The sequence below is a fragment of the Salvelinus alpinus genome, chromosome 28 (genome assembly GCF_045679555.1).
Source record: "Salvelinus alpinus chromosome 28, SLU_Salpinus.1, whole genome shotgun sequence".
Lineage (NCBI taxonomy): Eukaryota > Metazoa > Chordata > Actinopteri > Salmoniformes > Salmonidae > Salvelinus > Salvelinus alpinus.
Genome location: NC_092113.1, coordinates 5,327,316 through 5,347,217, shown reverse-complemented (window position 1 = coordinate 5,347,217; position 19,902 = coordinate 5,327,316). Strand labels below are relative to the sequence as shown.

The window sequence follows — 19,902 nt, the reverse complement described above, 5'->3', positions numbered from 1 at the left end:
GTTAGAACATAAAGTGCTCAGTATTTAAACAACATTTCATTGTATCATTATAGTCTATAAATTGAGCATATACAGTACCAGTCAAAAGTTTGGACACACCTACTCATTCAAGGTTTAAAAAAATATATATATATTTTCTACTTTGTAGAATAATAGTGAAGACATCAAAACTATGAAACAACACATATGGAATCATGTAGTAACCAAAAAAGTGTTAAACAAATCAAAATATATATATTTTTTGAGATTCTTCAAAGTAGCCACCCTTTGCCTCGATGACAGCTTTGCACACATACAAATGAAACGAAAAATGACTTATTAATGCCTTTGAATTCATTTTTAGAAACATGAGTTTGGCCAGTCTGTGGCTTCAGGCTTATGTGATGGTGCCTGGAGAGCCGGCCAGCAGCAGAGAATATCCTGTCCACACTTGTAGAGCCACTGGGGATGCTAAACACCCTTTTGGCCACTCTTGCCAGGCTGAGCAGAGATGCAGAGTTGTTTATTTATTTTTCTATAGTTGGACCTAAAGGTTTTTAGACAAAATAACCCAATCAAAATGGAAAGCTCCTTGAACGTGGGAATAATTATGGCCTATTGTATAGATAATAGAACAAAAATGAACAAAATGTCAGATTTTTAGTTTATAAATACTTTGCAACAGTGACATACTTAGTTATCTACCCACCTCGTCCCTTTCATTTAGCATGTGCACATAATAAGTACACCATCATGCTTTTGGGATACGTGTCTTTTCAGATTCCACAATGATTATTTAGTTGTGGACACTACATCACCGCACTCCCTCTCCTTCTCTTGGTCCTCATCTTTGTAAGTCACCTTGATTTAGCACCTGTGTGTTTTATCAGTTTCTTTATGAAAATATTGAGCAAACTCCATGATAGTAGCTAAAGCAAGGGACTATAGCAGCACACAAGTAGACTACAAACGCATGCTGGGGTGGGCATGCCCTGAACTCGTGAAGTGAGTGCTACTGGAGTGAAATTGGAGTCTCGCTCCAAACTCCAGTCAAATTGGGCACACTCCTCGCTCCACTCCAGCTCCGCTCCACTCACATACTTTCAATGCATGCAAGGCCTGAAATACAACAACAACCTCTCTCTCAATGTGATCAAGACAAAGGAGATGATTGTGGACTACAAGAAAAAGAGGACAGAGCACGCCCCCATTCTCATCGATGGGGCTGTAGTGGAACAGGTTGAGAGCTTCAGGTTCCTTGGTGTCCACATCACCAACAAACTATCATGGTCCATACACACCAAGACAGTCGTGAAGAGGGCACAACAAAACCTATTCCCCATCAGGAGACTGAAAAGATTTAGCATGGGTCCTCAAAAAGTCCTCAAAAGGTTCTACAGCTGGGGCCTCCCGGGTGGCGCAGTGGTCTAGGGCACTGCATCGCAGCGCTAGCTGTGCCACCAGAGACTCTGGGATCGCACCCAGGCTCTGTTGCAGCCGGCCGCGCCCGGGAGGTCCGTGGGGCGACGCACAATTGGCCTAGCGTCGTCCGGGTTAGGGAGGGTTTGGCCGTTAGGGATATCCTTGTCTCATCGCGCACCAAGGACTCCTGTGGCGGGCCGGGCGCAGTGCGCGCTAACCAAGGTAGCCAGGTGCACGGTGTTTCCTCCGACACATTGGTGCGGCTGGCTTCCGGGTTGGAGGCGCGCTGTGTTAAGAAGCAGTGCGGCTTGGTTGGGTTGTTTCGGAGGACGCATGGCTTTCGACCTTCGTCTCTCCCGAGCCCGTACGGGAGTTGTAGCGATGAAACAAGATAGTAATTACTAACAATTGGATACCACGAAATTGGGGAGAAAAGGGGGTTTAAAAAAAAAAGGGTCCTACAGCTGCACCATCGAGAGCATCCTGACTGGTAGCATGGTATGGCAACTGCTCGGCCTCCAACAGCAAGGCACTACAGAGGGTAGTGCGTACGGCCCAGTACATCACTGGGGTCAAGCTTCCTGCCATCCAGGACCTCTATATCAGGCGATGTCAGAGTAAGGCCCTAAAAATTGTCAAAGACTCCAGCCACCCCAGTCATAAACTGTTCTCTCTGCTACCGCACGGCAAGCGGTACCGGAGCTCCAAGTTGAGGTACAAAACGCTTCTTCTTGCAACTATAGGGGGTGCTGTTCCGCATTAGCATTTTTTGGTCTCCAAATTAAACTGCCTCGTGCTCAATTCTTGATCGTACAATATGCATATTATTGTTATTATTGGATAGAAAACACTTTCTAGTTTCTATAGCCGTTGGAATTTTGTCTCTGAGTGGTACAGAACTACTTCTACAGCACTTTTCCTGACAGGGAGTCAGATTTCAGAAATTTTGACCCCTGATCTGGGGTCGGTTTTAAGGTGCCTGTAGATGCTATGGAGAAACCGACACTGCCTACGTCTTCCTCTGGGTGTCAGTACGTCATCACGCTTTGAATGGATTCGATTGCGCAATCAGAGCCACTATAAAACACGAAAACGTGGAAGTACCGCTCTCTTCCTGCATGCGTCTTGCGCAAGATGGACATCAGACCTGCCTCCTTCCAAATGGTTGTTTAGCCAGTGATATTTCTCCGGTCATGTTTTTAGTCGTTATAGTTGTTAAAAACATCATAATGTAGTTAATTTGAACCGTTTTATAGCAATTTATATCCGTTTAGTGCGATTTTGAGGAATTTCTTTGTCGTGCACTCTGAAACTTTGGGCACGTTTCGGGGTCCCGTTCGATCGTTAGTGGACATTTCGAAGGACAGAGGACATCTATCGACCAAAAGAAGATTAGACCCAAGAAAGGATACATTGCCCAAGAATCTGATGGAAAATCACCTCATAGTAAGAAATATTTAATATGATAAATCGTTGTTCTGTCGAAATATTTTAAACGCATATTACGCCATTTTGTTTGTTATAGCTTCTCTTGGCGAACGCTGTATAAGAAAGTAAGGATAATTTTAGAAATGTAAATCAGCGATTGCATTAAGAACTAATTTGTCTTTCGATTCCTGTCAACCCTGTATTTTTTAGTCAAGTATATGATTAGCTTTCGATTAAACTAGATCACTCTGAAAGATGACGTCCGACATTTTGAGGCTTGATTTCCTACTATTTTCATTGTGTAACCACGGTTTTGTATGGCTAAATATGCACATTTTCGAACAAACTGTATATGTATGTTGTAAAATGATGTTACAGGAGTGTCATCGGAAGAATTCTGAGAAGGTTAGTGAAAAAATTAATATATTTTGGCGATGATTACGTTATAGCTCTCTTTGGCTTGAATCGATGCTCTGGTAACGTTTGCACATGTGGTATGCTAACTTATCGATTTATTGTGTTTTCGCTGTAAAACGCTTAGAAAATCTGAAATATTGTCTGGAATCACAAGATCTGGGTCTTTCCATTGCTATGCTTTGTCTATTCTTATGAAATGTTTTATGATGAGTAAATTGGTCATACACGTTGCTCTCTATAGTAATTCTAGTCGAGTTGTGATGGTCGGTGCAATTGTAAACTGTGATTTCTACCTGAAATATGCACATTTCTCTAACAAAACCTATCCTATACCATAAATATGTTATCAGACTGTCATCTGATGAGTTTTTTTCTTGGTTAGTGGCTATCAATATCTTAGTTTAGCCGAATTGGTGATAGCTACTGGTGGAGAGAAAAAATGGTGGACAAAGAAATGGTGTATTTTGCTAACGTGTTTAGCTAATAGATTTACATATTGTGTCTTCCCTGTAAAACATTTTAAAAAACAGAAATGATGGGTTTATTCACAAGATCTGTATCTTTCATCTGGTGTCTTGGACTTGTGATTTAATGATATTTAGATGCTACTATCTACTTGTGAAGCTATGCTAGCTATGCTAATCAGTGTGTGGGGGGGTGGGGGGTGATCCCGGACCCGGGGTAGAGGCTCATGAAAGGTTAACAGCTTCTACCCCCAAGCCATAAGACTCCTGAACAGCTAATCAAAGGGCTACCCAGACCCCTCTTTTACGCTGCTGCTACTCTGTTTATAATCTATGCATAGTCACTTTAACTCTACCTACATGTACATATTACCTCAATTACCTCTAACCGGTGCTCCCGGTAACCGGTGCTCCCGCAAATTGACTCTGTACCGGTACCCCCTGTATGTAGCCTTGCTTGTTATTTTACTGCTACTGTTTAATTATTTTTTACTTTTATTTTTTTTAATGTACTTATCTATTTTTTACTTAACACTTATTTTAATTGTTTTTCTTAACTTCTTAAATCATTGTTGGTTAAGGGCTTGTAAGTAAGCATTTCCCTGTAAGGTTGTATTCCTGTTGTATTCGGCGCATGTGACTAATACATTTTTTGTGTGATTTGATTTGCAAGGCCTGAAATACTACTACTATACCCCAAACACCCAGTGCCTGCACACAACTTCTAATCAAGTCTACACTGTGTGTAAATTAAAAGAGAGGGGAAAAGACAATACAACCCAAAAATTTGATTCAGTAGGTTAAGCATCTCATCACGGTTAACCTCAGATTTAGGTTATTGCTGACGTCCTACAGTAGGCCAATACAGTAGCATTAGGTTGTCCTCATTATTCTCACATCATGTAAAGCTGTTGGTTAAAAGATAAACATATTTGTTCCATTATTAATGGGATGAATTAAAAGCTAATTTATAATCTAAAAGATGGAGGTTGTGAGATGGAAAGGTTAAAGGTCACTATGAGAGTGTGATCCAGAATGATCCGGTTTGGAAATGTAGGCTACTCTAGTTATTGAACTCTTGTTCCTACGGATCAATGTGGCTAAGATAACGTTGGATTTAAAGTTTAATAATGGAACCGAATCGTTAAATTGTGAGATTGTCACGGCTTTACAAATGGAACAATGCTATGGACAGTGAAATTATTTATAAGCCCATTTTCCCCCCTATTCTCTTATCACAAACCAGCAGAAACGATGTGTCAGACTCAATGGCACTCAATAAATGTAATTTAAGTCGCCAATTTTGCATGACCTTTGCATGACATTTCATGATACTACTCTTAGGTGATTGTAGGATGTATGATATACTGTAGTTCAAGGTAGTGTATGCATATCCAGCATATTCTACGTAAGTACATCTCAACAGCCTTCTGTTCCCCACACAGCGTAGAAACAGCCTCACAGGGCCCCAATAGTCCTGACCTTTATGGCCAGCAGGTGTGTCCTTTTTCAAACAGTCAGCCCTCTGTCCTACTCTTGCCCAAAGATAGTGGATTTTCGGGATAAAGCCACTTATAATGGGATGAGAGAAGTCCTGAGAATAGAAGCGTGCTGCCTTGCCACTCCCCCTGCCTACCTACGCACACCGAGTGAACAGAATCCCAGGCGCTCCGCAGAGCAGTGACTGACGGAATTCTACAGATTGTTTGCGGATCAGTCACACAGCTGCAAGAGAGACAGACAGACGGCCACACTTCGCCACCTAGTTAGAGGGCCAGATAACGGCACCAAAGACATTCACATGCCCCTCTCTGCTGCCCACTCTCTTCTTTGATGTGTACACACACAGACTACACACATACACACACACTAAGGGTATGCATAGACTCTTGTAAGTGTATGGTCCTTCATGAAGACATTATCTGCCATAAAGATATGCATGTCTACTACAAAAGATGCATCTTCATTTTTGTTTTCAAGCACAAATTATTAGTCTTTTTCTGGCACTTAGTTGAGCTAAAACAAGGTCCTGCTTCAATGTAGGTTAACAGTAGGTATCTTTCAAAAGAAAAGGTCTAAAAAGATTCTCTACATTGAGCATCGTCCAAAGCTTGTTCCCAGAACCTTGGATAGTGTACGACCGTGACCTTCACACCACTACGGCTCAAGCTATTTTTATGTATTTAACGTTTCAGACCGAGCCCAGACAGGTTAGCAGTTGGAAGGGCAGTAATACCTCGTGAGATCAAAGTGTGTCTGGTATGAGGCTAACGTGAGCAATTTATAGATATGGTCTGTGTCACTGCTCCCCCCAAGGCCCCACAGCCAAACTAGGGCCAGCTCTCATATAGTTGGAGGGCGGCGTTGTCTTCACACTCTCATAACCAGAGATTTATGTCTAAAGTCAACAAGCTGCTCTACCTGTAGGTCACATGAATGTGAGGATTGAAATTGTCCGTCCAATAGAGAAGTGCCATTATCCTGTGGTATATTAGACAGTTGATCATAAAACACATTCCTTTGAATTGTGGCATGGTATCCATCCCCATTGTGGCAGGCCAGTAAACTCTGAGCTAGAACCCAAACTAATAGAGACAATAAGAGACTTGACAGACACACAAAGAGACACGAACACACAAACTAAAGCACGCAGTTTAGGCCTTGGTTGAGAGACAGCTGAACCCATCTTTCATCTCTCCACCTGCTTCGGGGCCTTGGCTATAGAGGTCTTCACGGGTCCAAGAAGGTGGACCTGTTCCGAAATGGACCCTTGGCTTTCCCACCCGAATGAACCCTTGGCTTTCCTAGCATAAAGAAACATGTGGACAGAGACCCGTTCCGAATGGGCCCTAGGACATTCAGACGCGTTCCGAAAAAGCCCTTTGTAAAAACAGATTCATGCCCATTCGGATCCGAGAGACCCGTTCAGATCTGAGAGGAGAAAGAGAGGGAGAAAGAAACCTCCGACCTGGCCAGATGAGACACAGTTATGACCTGAAAGATAGCCTATAACAAATTACAATTAATTGTGTTTCGATGTGTAGCATAATCAAAACGTCATAGCCTATTGTTTCTTTGGTTTTTACTTTCCTTAAACACCTTTTGTCCACCTCACTGTTCAGCTGTCAGACATTTAAGAACTAAATGCATCAGGGCACTGCGTACATAGGCCTATAGGCCTAGACATCCAATAAATTATATTAATATTGAAAAAATATATATAAAGGACAAAGAGAAGCTTAGGCCTATTAGAGAGAGACAAGAGAGAGATATGCCGGCGATATGTTCCTTGTCTCCGTGCTGTCGTACTGTTTGTTGCTACTTGGCCAAATGCTAAACCTTTTAGTTTTTACTTTTAATGCATTTACCAACGTCTTCGTGTTTTCCTTGCTCAACTTTTTTCATTCAACTTTTTCACCCCGGACGCTTTATCTGGACATGGTTCTACAGGACCTCCACCAGCCGAAAAGCAAAGTAGTAACATTAAGACTATGCTATCTAATTGGAGTCGCTGTATTCATAATATACAGGAGAACTATCGTCTTATTGTGAGGAAAGCCGTGTTGCAAGCACAGCTTCAGATGCAATCGTTAGGCAAGGGCAATTTAAATGTAGGAAAGGATGAAACAGCGTCTGTGCCACCAGTAAGTACAGATAGTAGTATAAATCCCCCTGCACAGTCCCCGCAGCAGGACAATTTTCTCAAGGCTTCTGGAAAGAAATGCTCTCGGCATTCTCAACCGGTGTCGCTCATTCAGCCGACAAACTTTCAACCGGTTCTCCCCATTAAGCAACGAGTCGAAGTCAGAGGCCCAGCCTTCTCAGGTCTCTCCTCCACCCGTTACGGGGTCTGAGCTGCCGAAGCCTCCCACCATTAGCTCTGACAAATTGAAAACCCTAGTCATTGGCGACTCCATTACCCGCAATATTAGACTTAAAAATAATTATCCAGCGATCATACCCTGTTTACCAGGGGGCAGGGCAACCGACGTAAAGGCTAATCTGAAGATGGTGCTGGCTAAGGCTAAAACTGGTGTGTAGAGAATATAGGGATATTGTTATCCACATCGGCACCAACGACGTTAGAGGTCACCAAGCGCAACATAGCATTGAGTAATTGTCTCTGGCCCCCTCCCAGTTAGGGGGAGTGATGAGCTCTACAGCAGAGTCTAACAACTCAATCGCTGGTTGAAAACTGTTTTCTGCTCCTCCCAAAATATAGAATTTGTAGATAATTGGCCCTCTGTCTGGGACTCACCCACAAACAGGACCAAGCCTGGCCTGCTGAGGAGTGACGGACTCCATCCTAGCTGGAAGGGTGCTCTCATCTTATCTATGAACATAGACAGGGCTCTAACTCCTCTAGCTCCACAAGGAGATAGGGTGCAGGCCAGGCAGCATTAGCCACCCTGCCAGCTTAGTGGAGTCTGCCACTAGCACAGTCAGTGTAGTCAGCTCAGCTATCCCCATTGAGACCGTGTCTGTGCCTCGACCTAGGTTGGGCAAAACTAAACATGACGGTGTTCGCCTTAGCAATCTCACTAGAATAAAGACCTCCTCCATTCCTGCCATTATTGAAAGAGATCGTGATACCTCACATCTCAAAATAGGGCTACTTAATGTTAGATCCCTAACTTCCAAGGTAGTTATAGTCAATGAACGAATCACTGATCATAATCTTTATGTGATTGGCCTGACTGAAACATGGCTCAAGCCTGAGGAATTGACTGTGTTAAATGAGGCCTCTCCTCCTGGTTACACGAGTGACCATAACCCCCGAGCATCCCGCAAAAGCGGAGGTGTTGCTGACATTTATGACAGCAAATTTCAATTTACAAAAAAAAAGACTGCGTTTTCGTCTTTTGAGTTTCTAGTCATGAAATCTATGCAGCCTACTCAATCACTTTTTATAGCCACTATTTACAGGCCTCCTGGGCCGTATACATTGTTCTTCACTGAGTTCCCTGAATTCCTATTGGACCTTGTAGTCATGGCAGATAATATTATACATTTTTTTTTTTTTTCATTCACATGGAAAAGTCCACAGACCCACTCCAAAAGGCTTTTGGAGCCATCACCGACTCAATGGGTTTTGTCCAACATGTCTATGGATCTAGTCATTGCCACAGTCATACCCAGATCTAGTTTTGTCCAGTGAAATAAATATTGTGGATCTAAATGTTTTTCCTCATAATCCTGGACTATTGGACCACCATTTTATTACGTTTGCAATCGCAACAAGTAATCTGCTCAGACCTCAACCAAGGATCATCAAAAGTCGTGCTATAAATTCTCGGACAACCCAAAGATTCCTAGATGCCATTCCAGACTCCCTCCACCTACCCAAAAATCGGTTAACCACCTAACTGAGGATCTTAATTTAACCTTGCGTGATACCCTAGATGCAGTCGTACCCCTAAAAACAAAAAACATTTGTCACAAGAAATTTGCTCCCTGCTATACAGAAAAGACCCGAGCCCTGAAGCAAGCTTCCAGAACATTGGAACGGAAATGGCGCTCCACCAAACTGGAAGTCTTCCGACTCGCTTGGAAAGACAGTACCGTGCAATATCGAAGAGCCCTGCTCGATCATCCTATATTTTTCCAACATAATTGAGGAGAATAAGAACAATCCTAAATGTATTTTTGATACTGTCACAAAGATAACTAAAAATCAGCATTCAACAAGAGAGGAGAGCTTTCACTTCAGCAGTGATGAAAAGATCATGATCATTCGAAAGCAAATTACGGACTCTTTGAATCTGCTTATTTCTCCAAAGCTCAGTTGTTCTGAGTCTGCACAGAACTGCCAGGACCTAGGATCAATGGAGACACTCAAGTTTTTTAATCCTATATCTCTTAACACATTCACGAAAATAGTCATGGCCTCTAAATCGTCAAGATGCATACTGGACCCAATTCCAACTAAACTACTGAAAGAGCTGCTTCCTGTGCTTGGCCATCCTATGTTGAACAAAATAAATGGCTCCCTATCCACCGGATGTGTACTCACTAAAAGTGGCAGTAATACAGCCTCTCTTGAAAAAGCCAAACCTTGACCCGGAAAATGTAAAAAAAAATATTGGTCTATATTGAATCTCCATTTTCTCTCAACATTTTTTGAAGAAGCTTTAGGCAACTCACTGCCTTCCTGAAGACAAACAATGTATATGAAATGCTTTAGTCTGGTTTTATACCCCATCGTAGCACTGAGACTGCACTAGTGAAGGTGGTAAATTACATTTTAATGGCGTCAGACCAAGGCTCTGCATCTGTCCTCATGCTCCTAGACCTTAGTGCTGCTTTTGATACCATTGATCACCATTAATCACTCTTTTGGAGAGATTAGAAACCCTAATTGGTCTACACGGACAAGTTCTTGCCTGGTTTAGATCTTAATTCTAGGGACAATTAGGAGGCCTGCGTCTTGTGACCGTAGCGTGTGTGTAGGTATGTACGGCAGGACCAAATCGGAAAGATAGGTAGGAGCAAGCCCATGTAATGCTTTGTAGGTTAGCAGTAAAACCTTGAAATCAGCCCTTGCCTTAACAGGAAGCCAGTGTAGGGAGGCTAGCACTGGAGTAATATGATCAAATGTTTTGGTTCTTGTCAGGATTCTAGCAGCCGTATTTAGCACTTACTGAAGTTTATTTAGTGCTTTATCCGGGTAGCCGGAAAGTAGAGCATTGTAGTAGTCTAACCTAGAAGTAACAAAAGCATGGATTAATTTTTCTGCATAATTTTTGGACAGAACATTTCTGAAGTTTGCAATGTTACGTAAATGCAAAAAAGCTGTCCTTGAAACAGTCTTGATATGTTCGTCAAAAGAGAGATCAGGGTCCAGAGTAACGCCGAGGTCCTTCACAGTTTTATTTGAGACGACTGTACAACCATCAAGATTAATTGTCAGATTCAACAGAAGATCTCTTTGTTTCTTGGGACCTAGAACAAGCATCTCTGTTTTGTCCGAGTTTAAAAGTAGAAAGTATGCAGCCATCCACTGTATGTCCTTATGTCCGAAACACAGGCTTCCAGCGAGGGCAATTTTGGGGCTTCACCATGTTTCATTGAAATGTACAGCTGTGTGTCATCCTCATAGCAGTGAAAGTTAACATTATGTTTTCGAATGACATCCCCAAGAGGTAAAATATATAGTGAAAACAATAGTGGTCCTAAAACGGAACCTTGAGGAACAACGAAATGTACAGTTGATTTGTCAGAGGACAAACCATTCACAGAGACAAACTGATATCTTTCCGACAGATAAGATCTAAACCAGGCCGGAACTTGTCCGTGTAGACCAATTTGGGTTTCCAATCTCTCCAAAAGAATGTGGTGATCGATGGTATCAAAAGCAGCACTAAGGTCTAGGAGCACGAGGACAGATGCAGAGCCTCGGTCTGACGCCATTAAAAGGTAATTTACCACATTCACAAGTGCAGTCTCAGTGCTATGATGGGGTCTAAAACCAGACTGAAGCATTTCGTATACATTGTTTTTCTTCAGGAAGGCAGTGAGTCGCTGCGCAAAAGCTTTTTCTAAAAATGTTGAGAGGAATGGGAGATTCGATATAGGCCGATAGTTTTTAATATTTTCTGGGTCAAGGTTTGGCTTTTTCAAGAGAGGGTTTATTACTGCCACTTTTAGTGAGTTTGGTACACATCCTTTGGATAGAGAGCCGTTTATTATGTTCAACATAGGAGGGTCAAGCACAGGAAGCAGCTCTTTCAGTAGTTTAGTTGGAATAGGGTCCAGTATACAGCTTGAAGGTTTAGAGGCCATGATTATTTTCATCATTGTGTCAAGAGATATAGTACTAAAACACTTGAGTGTCTCCCTTGATCCTAGGTCCTGGCAGAGTTGTGCAGACTCAGGACAACTGAGCTATGGAGGAATACGCAGATTTAAATAGGAGTCCGTAATTTGCTTTCTAATGATCATGATCTTTTCCTCAAAGAAGTTCATGAATTTATTACTGCTGAAGTGAAAGCCATCCTCTCTTGAGGAATGCTGCTTTTTAGTTAGCTTTGCGACAGTATCAAAAAGACATTTTGGATTGTTCTTATTCTCCTCAATTAAGTTGGAAAAAATAGGATGATCGAGCAGCAGTGAGGGCTCTTCGATACTGCATGGTACTGTCTTTCCAAGCTAGTCGGAAGACTTCCAGTTTGGTGTGGCGCCATTTCCATTCCAATTTCCTGGGAGCTTGCTTCAGAGCTTGGGCATTTTCTGTATACCAGGGAGCTAGTTTCTTATGACAAATGTTTTTAGTTTTTAGGGCTGCAACTGCATCTAGGGTATTGCGCAAGGTTAAATTGAGTTCCTCAGTTAGGTGGTTAACTGATTTTTGTCCTCTGACATCCTTGGGTAGGCAGAGGGAGTTTGGAAGGGCATCAAGGAATCTTTGGGTTGTCTGAGAATTTATAGCACGACTTTTGATGCTCCTTGGTTGAGGTCTGAGCAGATTATTTGTTGCGATTGCAAACGTAATAAATGGTGGTCCAATAGTCCAGGATTATGAGGAAAAACATTTAGATCCACAACATTTATTCCATGGGACAAAACTAGGTCCAGAGTATGACTGTGGCAGTGAGTAGGTCCGGAGACATGTTGGACAAAACCCACTGAGTCGATGATGGCTCCGAAAGCCTTTTGGAGTGGGTCTGTGGACTTTTCCATGTGAATATTAAAGTCACCAAAAATGTGAACATTATCTGCTGTGACTACAAGGTCCGATAGGATTTCAGGGAACTCAGTGAGGAACGCTGTATATGGCCCAGGAGGCCTGTTAACAGTAGCTATAAAAGGTGATTGAGTAGGCTGCATAGATTTCATGACTAGAAGCTCTAAAGATGAAAACGTCGGGGGGGTTTTGTAAATTGAAATTTGCTATCGTAAATGTTAGCAGCACCTCCGCCTTTTGCGGGATGCGTGGGGGGGGGTATGGTCACTAGTGTAACCAGGAGGTGAGGCCTCATTTAACACAGTAAATTCATCAGGCTTAAGCCATGTTTCAGTCAGGCCAATCACATCAAGATTATGATCAGTGATTAGTTCATTGACTATGACTGCCTTGGTAGTGTGGGATCTAACATTAAGTAGCCCTATTTTGAGATGTGAGGTATCACGATCTCTTTCAATAATGGCAGGAATGGAGGAGGTCTTTATTCTAGTGAGATTGCTAAGGCGAACACCGTTATATTTAGTTTTGCCCAACCTAGGTCGAGACACAGACACAGTCTCAATGGGGATAGCTGAGCTGACTACACTGACTGTGCTAGTGGCAGACTCCACTAAGCTGACAGGCTGGCTAACAGCCTGCTGCCTGGCCTGCACCCTATTTCATTGTGGCGCTATGAAATAGGGTGCAGGCCAGGCAACCTGCTCCAGAGCGCTCAGTACCTCAGACTAGGGCAAAGGCTCACCTTCCAACAGGACAACGACCTACAGTAAGCACACAGCCAAGATATTGCAGGAGTGGCTTCGGGACATGTCTCTAAAGATCCTTGAGTGGCCCAGCCAGAGCCCGGACTTGAACCCGATCTACTATCTCTAGAGAGACCTGAAAATAGCTGTGCAGCAGCACTCCCCATCCAACCTGACAGGGCTTGAGAGGATCTGCAGTTAAGAATGGGAGAAACTCCCCAAATACAGGTGTGCCAAGTTTGTAGCGTCATACCAAAGAAGATCCGATGCTGTAATCGCTGCCAAAGATGCTTCAACAAAGTACTGAGTAAAGGGTCTGAATAATTATGTAAATTAGATATCAGGGTTTTTTTTCTTTATAAATTAGCAAAAATGTCTAAAAACGTGGTTTTGCTTTGTCATTATGGGGTATTGTGTGTAGATTGATGAGGAAAAATACTATTTAATAGATTTTTGGATACGGCTGTAACGTAACAAAACGTGGGAAAAGTAAAGGGGTCTGAATACTTTCTGAAGGCACTGTATGCTGCTGTTTTATCGCGTGTGCAATAATGTCGAGGTGTTCGTTGTTTGCAGTAACTTCTTTATTGTTGTCATATCCCAAATGGACGTGGCAATTTCACCATTAAGGATTCCAGCTTTCATGCTTCTCAAGCTAAGTCCCAGCTATATCCTGTCCGCAAATGTATTCTGATCCAAATGAATGATGCCTGTCTTTGTGTTTCTCTCTCTTTCTCTCTCCTGTCTGTCTGTCTGTTTGTCTGTCTCGCTCTCCCTACGTGTGTGTGTGTGTGTGTGTGTGTGTGTGTGTGTGTGTGTGTGTGTGTGTGTGTGTGTGTGTGTGTGTGTGTGTGTGTGTGTGTGTGTGTTGGTCCAGAGCTGATGGAGACGCGGACGGCACGGCCTTTCTCCTTCTCCTTCAACACCAGTGACTACCGCATCCTGCACATGGACCAAGACCAGGGCCGTCTCTACTTGGGCAGCCGGGAGTACCTGGTGGCTCTGGACATGCACAACATCAACAAGGAGCCCCTCATAGTAAGAGCAAACACTATGATGACTCCTATGATAAAATTCCATAGAGACAGATACATATATTATCTGATAAGATTTCCCTGACGAAGATGGCCGCCATGGAGTCAAGTTGCCAGCATCCATTCTTGTGTTTAATTACATTTGATGAAATATTCAGCCACTGTAGCCATCTGTACGCCTATGAGTGCAAATAAGTCACACTTGACGTCCACAGGTATAATGCTTTTATTTTATTATGACCTATTTATAAGCATGTATGAGCCTTTATGATGTCCTATTTTAAGGCTTAGAATATGTAATGTCTACACGCAGAAAATCATACAATGCACCAGATCTGAAATGTTGCATTTTCTACACTTCTTCCTTCAGATTCACTGGCCGGCCACTACCCAGAGGAAAGGAGAGTGTAGAATGACTGGAAAGGGTGGGCAGGTTAGTGTCCTTTACGTCTTGACCATTAGCTTTAATGTATAAAAAGGGCTACACAAATACTGTTGTTATTTGTAGTACAGTAAATATGCACAGTATGTCAAGTGTATTGATTGTAACTCTGTTCCCTCTGTCCTAATCAGGGGGAATGTGCAAACTTTGTGCGTCTGATCGAACCCTGGAATCGCACACACCTGTACACCTGTGGCACAGGGGCGTACAAGCCCATCTGCACCTTCATCAACAGAGGATGGAGAGCAGAGGTACGGACACAAACAAACATGCACACGCACAGACAGACGCACACACAAACATGCCAGATCTGGGTTCAAATGCATGTGTATTTGAGTATTTGTTATTTAAGATACTTTTTTGTGTGTATTTGAGTATTTTTTAATACACCACATAAAACAATTACTTTTATTTTAAATACTTTCCTGGAATACTATTTGAAACACTTTTCAAATATCTTTCCCCCAAACATATTTCAAATACCTTGCTATAAAAATTGAGCTAAAAGGATGTACACTTCCTACATGATTGGACTCTTTGCAGTATTATGCTGGCATGTAAACAGTTCAAAGGCAGCCATACTGGACAATGCATTGTCAGTACATATGAGGAAATCTTGGATCACTACAAGATCTCAACCAAAATCAACACCGTGGTCACCGCTAATGCAAATAATAAGGTTGTTGCTTTTGCTAATTTTGAAGACGACATCCGAAGAAGAAGAAGATGCTTTTCTGACACAATACAGCTCACTCTTAAAAATGACTTTAAATCTGCAAATAACCACAATAGAGTCATTTCCAAAGCCTCCAACATTGTCTCCCACTACCACAAATCAACATTTGCACAGGATAGTAAAACATAATAAAGAGAACTCGGACCTTGCGTGGGTCCAGATAAACTGTGTTAGGCCAGTGATTAATGTGCTTAACTTCTTTTAAATAGTGTCCAGTCAAAACTCTGTTTTCACACCTGATTGTGCAAATGACTGGGCTTATAATAACACGTTTCCCTAGGCTCTGTAGGCTATGGGCTCTCCGACCCTGTTCGAGGGGTCCTAGGCCTATAGGCTACGCTTAGAGTTATTTGGCCACTTTAGTTGTGATACAACCCTCATCAAAACATATAGGCATATTGGGTAGGCTGCATGTGACTATGATTAGAAAAAGTCCCCAAAAAATGCATTGCCTTAGACAGCACACGGTGGCCATCATTCACGATAGAGGTCGACCGATTAATCGGAATGGCCGATTAATTAGGGCCGATTTCAAGTTTTCACAACAATCGGAAATCGGTATTTTTGGACACCGATTTGTCCGAAAAAAATATATATATATTTTATTTTACACCTTTATTTAACTAGGCAAGTCAGTTAAGAACACATTCTTATTTTCAATGATGGCCTAGGAACGGTGGGTTAACTGCCTTGTTCAGGGGCAGAACGACAGATTTTTACCTTGTCAGCTCGGGGATTCGTTTTTGCAACCTTCCGGTTACTAGTCCAATGCTCTAACCACCTGCCTTACATTGCACTCCACGAGGAGCCTGCGTGGCAGGCTGACTACCTGTTACGCGAGGGCAGCAAGAAGCCAAGGTAAGTTGCTAGCTAGCATTAAACTTATAAAAAACAATCAATCTTCACATAATCACTAGTTAACTACACATGGTTGATGATATTACTAGTTTATCTAGCGTGTCCTGCGTTGCATATAATCGATGCGGTGCCTGTTAATTTCTCATTGAATCACAGCCTACTTCGCCAAACGGGTGATGATTTAGCACTGTCGTTGCACCAAACCTAACCATAAACATCAATGCCTTTCTTTAAAATTAATACACAAGTATATATTTTTAAACCTGCATATTTAGTTAATATTGCCTGCTAACATGAATTTCTTATCATTAGGGAAATTGTGTCACTCCTCTTGCGTACCGTGCAAGCAGTCAGGGTATATGCAGCAGTTTGGGCCGCCTGGCTCGTTGCGAACTGTGTGAAGTCCATTTATTCCTAACAAAGACCGTAATTAATTTGCCAGAATTGTACATAATTATGACATAACATTGAAAGTTGTACAATGTAACAGCAATATTTAGACTTAAGGATGCCACCCGTTAGATAAAATACGGAACAGTTTCGTATTTCACTGAAAGAATAAAGTTTTTTTTCTTTTCGAAATGATAGTTTCCGGATTCGACCATATTAATGACCAAAGGCTCGTATTTCTGTGTGTTATTATGTTATAATTAAGTCTATGATTTGATATTTGATAGAGCAGTCTGACTGAGCGATGGTAGGCAGCAGCAGGCTCGTAAGCATTCATTCAAACAGCACTTTCGTGCGTTTGCCAGCAGCTCTTCGCAATGCTTCAAGCATTGAGCTGTTTATGACTTAAAGCCTATCAACTCCCGAGATTAGGCTGGTGTAACCGATGTGAAACGGCTAGCTAGTTAGCGGGGTGCGCGCTAATAGCGTTTCAATCGGTGACGTCACTCGCTCTGAGACTTGGAGTAGTTGTTCCCCTTGCTCTGCAAGGGCCGCGGCTTTTGTGGAGCGATGGGTAACGATGCTTCGAGGGTGGCTGTTGTCGATGTGTTCCTGGTTCGAGCCCAGGTAGGGGCGAGGAGAGGGACGGAAGCTATACTGTTACACTGGCAATACTAAAGTGCCTATAAGAACATCCAATAGTCAAAGGTATATGAAATACAAATGGTATAGAGAGAAATAGTCCTATAATTCCTATAATAACTACAACCTAAAACTTCTTACCTGGGAATATTGAAGACTCATGTTAAAAGGAACCACCAGCTTTCATATGTTCTCATGTTCTGAGCAAGGAACTTAAACGTTAGCTTTTTTACATGGCACATATTGCACTTTTACTTTCTTCTCCAACACTTTGTTTTTGCATTATTTAAACCAAATTGAACATGTTTCATTATTTATTTGAGGCTAAATTGATTTTATTGATGTATTATATTAAGTTAAAATAAGTGTTCATTCACTATTGTTGTAATTGTCATTATTACAAATACATTTTAAAAAATGTCTGATTAATCGGTATCAGCCTTTTTTGGTCCTCCAATAATCGGTATCGGCGTTGAAAAATCACAATCGGTCGTCCTCTAATTCACGAGTGATAATATGGACCATTATCACGTACCAGTCGGAACAGGGGCAGAGGAATAAAATACATGTCATTGAATAGCGAATGCTAGCTTTTCTGGTTCATTTACATGCCAGCCAGGTAGGCTACTCCGGTTGTAAAGAGAAGCAATGTGCTTAATATTGGCCCTAGCCTATAGAAAGCTGATGTGACCTGTTCTTTTTAGAGGCCATTAAAACTCTGTTTTCTTGCATAGCATAGCCTATAGAAATGTTGTGCAACATAGGCTTATGGGAACACTCATTTCATTCTATGCATCAACCAGCTATGAGGAGCTGGCTCTCGCTGCACACCAGGTGATCCTATTCCGCTCAAACTCTGAATACCAAGGCTCTCATGAAGTGATTGATTTGTTTTTCTATTACATTTGCATTGATGTCAGTGTGATTAGAGAGACAATGGAGCGCTGAGCACCAGGCCATTAGCAAGTTTGGTAGGCTACTAATGACCATAAGTGGCATCAGAGCGCAGTTTTGGAGAAGCCCAGTTACCGTGACTCAATGGACACGTGGAAATCGACTGCGGTCATGAAATTAAACTACTATGTACATTTACAACTATTTTGTTTTCCAAATACTTCCAACTGTCATGTTTTGTCTTTGATCATCATGTCTTGTCCCTGTGCTTCCCTCTGCTGGTCTTATTAGGTTCTTTCCCTCTTTCTATCCCTCTCTCTCCTCCTCCCTCTCTCCCGCTCTCTCTCTCTATCGTTCCGTTCCTGCTCCCAGCTGTTTCTCATTCTCCTAACGACCTCATTTACTCTTTCACACCTGTCCCCTATTTCACCCTCTGTTTTCCGCTTCTGTCCTTGTCGGATTCTTGTTTGATGTTTGCTGTTCTGTGTCCTTGTTCCGCCCTGTCGTGTTTTTGCCTTCTTCAGATGCTGCGTGTGAGCAGGTGTCTATGTCAGCTACGGCCTGTGCCTTCCTGAAGCGACCTGCAGTCTGTGGTCGCGTCTCCAGTCGTTCCTCTCTACTGACGAGAGGATTTCAGTTTCCTGTTTTGGATTTACCTTTGATAATATCCAGGAGAATCATTGTTTGTTTAAGACTGGAATAAAGACTCTGTTTCTATTACGTCGCTTTTGGGTCCTCATTCACCAGCTTAACAGAAGAATCCGACCAAGAATGGACCCAGCGACTACGGATTCTCGCAACACTGCCGTCGAGATCCAGGGAGCAATGCTCGGCAGACACGAGCAGGAATTGTCTGCTGCTCGTCATGCCGTTGAGACCCTGGCCGCTCATGTCTCCGATCTCTCAGGACAGTTTCAGAGTCTTCGTCTCGTGCCACCAGCTACTTCCTGGTCTTCCGAGTCTCCGGAGCCTAGGGTTAATAACCCACCATGTTACTCTGGGCAGCCCACTGAGTGTCGCTTCTTTCTCACCCAGTGTGATATTGTGTTCTCTCTCCAGCCCAACACATACTCAGGAGAGAGAGCTCGGATCGCTTACGTCATATCACTCCTTACTGGTCGGGCTCGGGAGTGGGGCACAGCTATCTGGGAGGCAAGGGCTGAGTGTTCTAACGTTTATCAGAACTTTAAGGAGGAGATGATACGGGTTTTTGATCGTTCAGTTTTTGGGAAGGAGGCTTCCAGGGCCCTGGCTTCCCTATGTCAAGGTGATCGATCCATAACGGATTACTCTATAGAGTTTCGCACTCTTGCTGCATCCAGTGACTGGAACGAGCCGGCGTTGCTCGCTCGTTTTCTGGAGGGACTCCACGCTGAGGTTAAGGATGAGATTCTCTCCCGGGAGGTTCCTTCCAGCGTGGACTCTTTGATTGCACTCGCCATCCGCATAGAACGACGGGTAGATCTTCGTCACCGAGCTCGTGGAAGAGAGCTCGCGTTAACGGTGTTTCCCCTCTCCGCATCTCAACCATCTCCTCCCATCGGCTCAGAGACTGAGCCCATGCAGCTGGGAGGTATTCGCATCTCGACTAAGGAGAGGGAACGGAGAATCACCAACCGCCTTTGCCTCTATTGCGGTTCTGCTGGACATTTTGTCATGTCATGTCCAGTAAAAGGCCAGAGCTCATCAGTAAGCGGAGGGCTACTGGTGAGCGCTACTACTCAGGTCTCTCCATCAAGATCCTGTACTACCTTGTCGGTCCATCTACGC

At 42.9% G+C, this 19,902-nt stretch overlaps 1 protein-coding gene across 1 annotated transcript in view; it reads left to right on the top strand.

The window, feature by feature from the left end:
• LOC139556988 (semaphorin-3F-like) overlaps positions 1–19,902 on the top strand; it is a 106,804-nt gene that overhangs the window by 59,383 nt on the left and 27,519 nt on the right. The window contains exons 4-6 of the mRNA XM_071371224.1: positions 14,014–14,174; positions 14,541–14,603; positions 14,744–14,863. Coding sequence (XP_071227325.1) covers positions 14,014–14,174; positions 14,541–14,603; positions 14,744–14,863 — 344 coding nt within the window. The remainder of the gene's footprint in view (positions 1–14,013; positions 14,175–14,540; positions 14,604–14,743; positions 14,864–19,902) is intronic.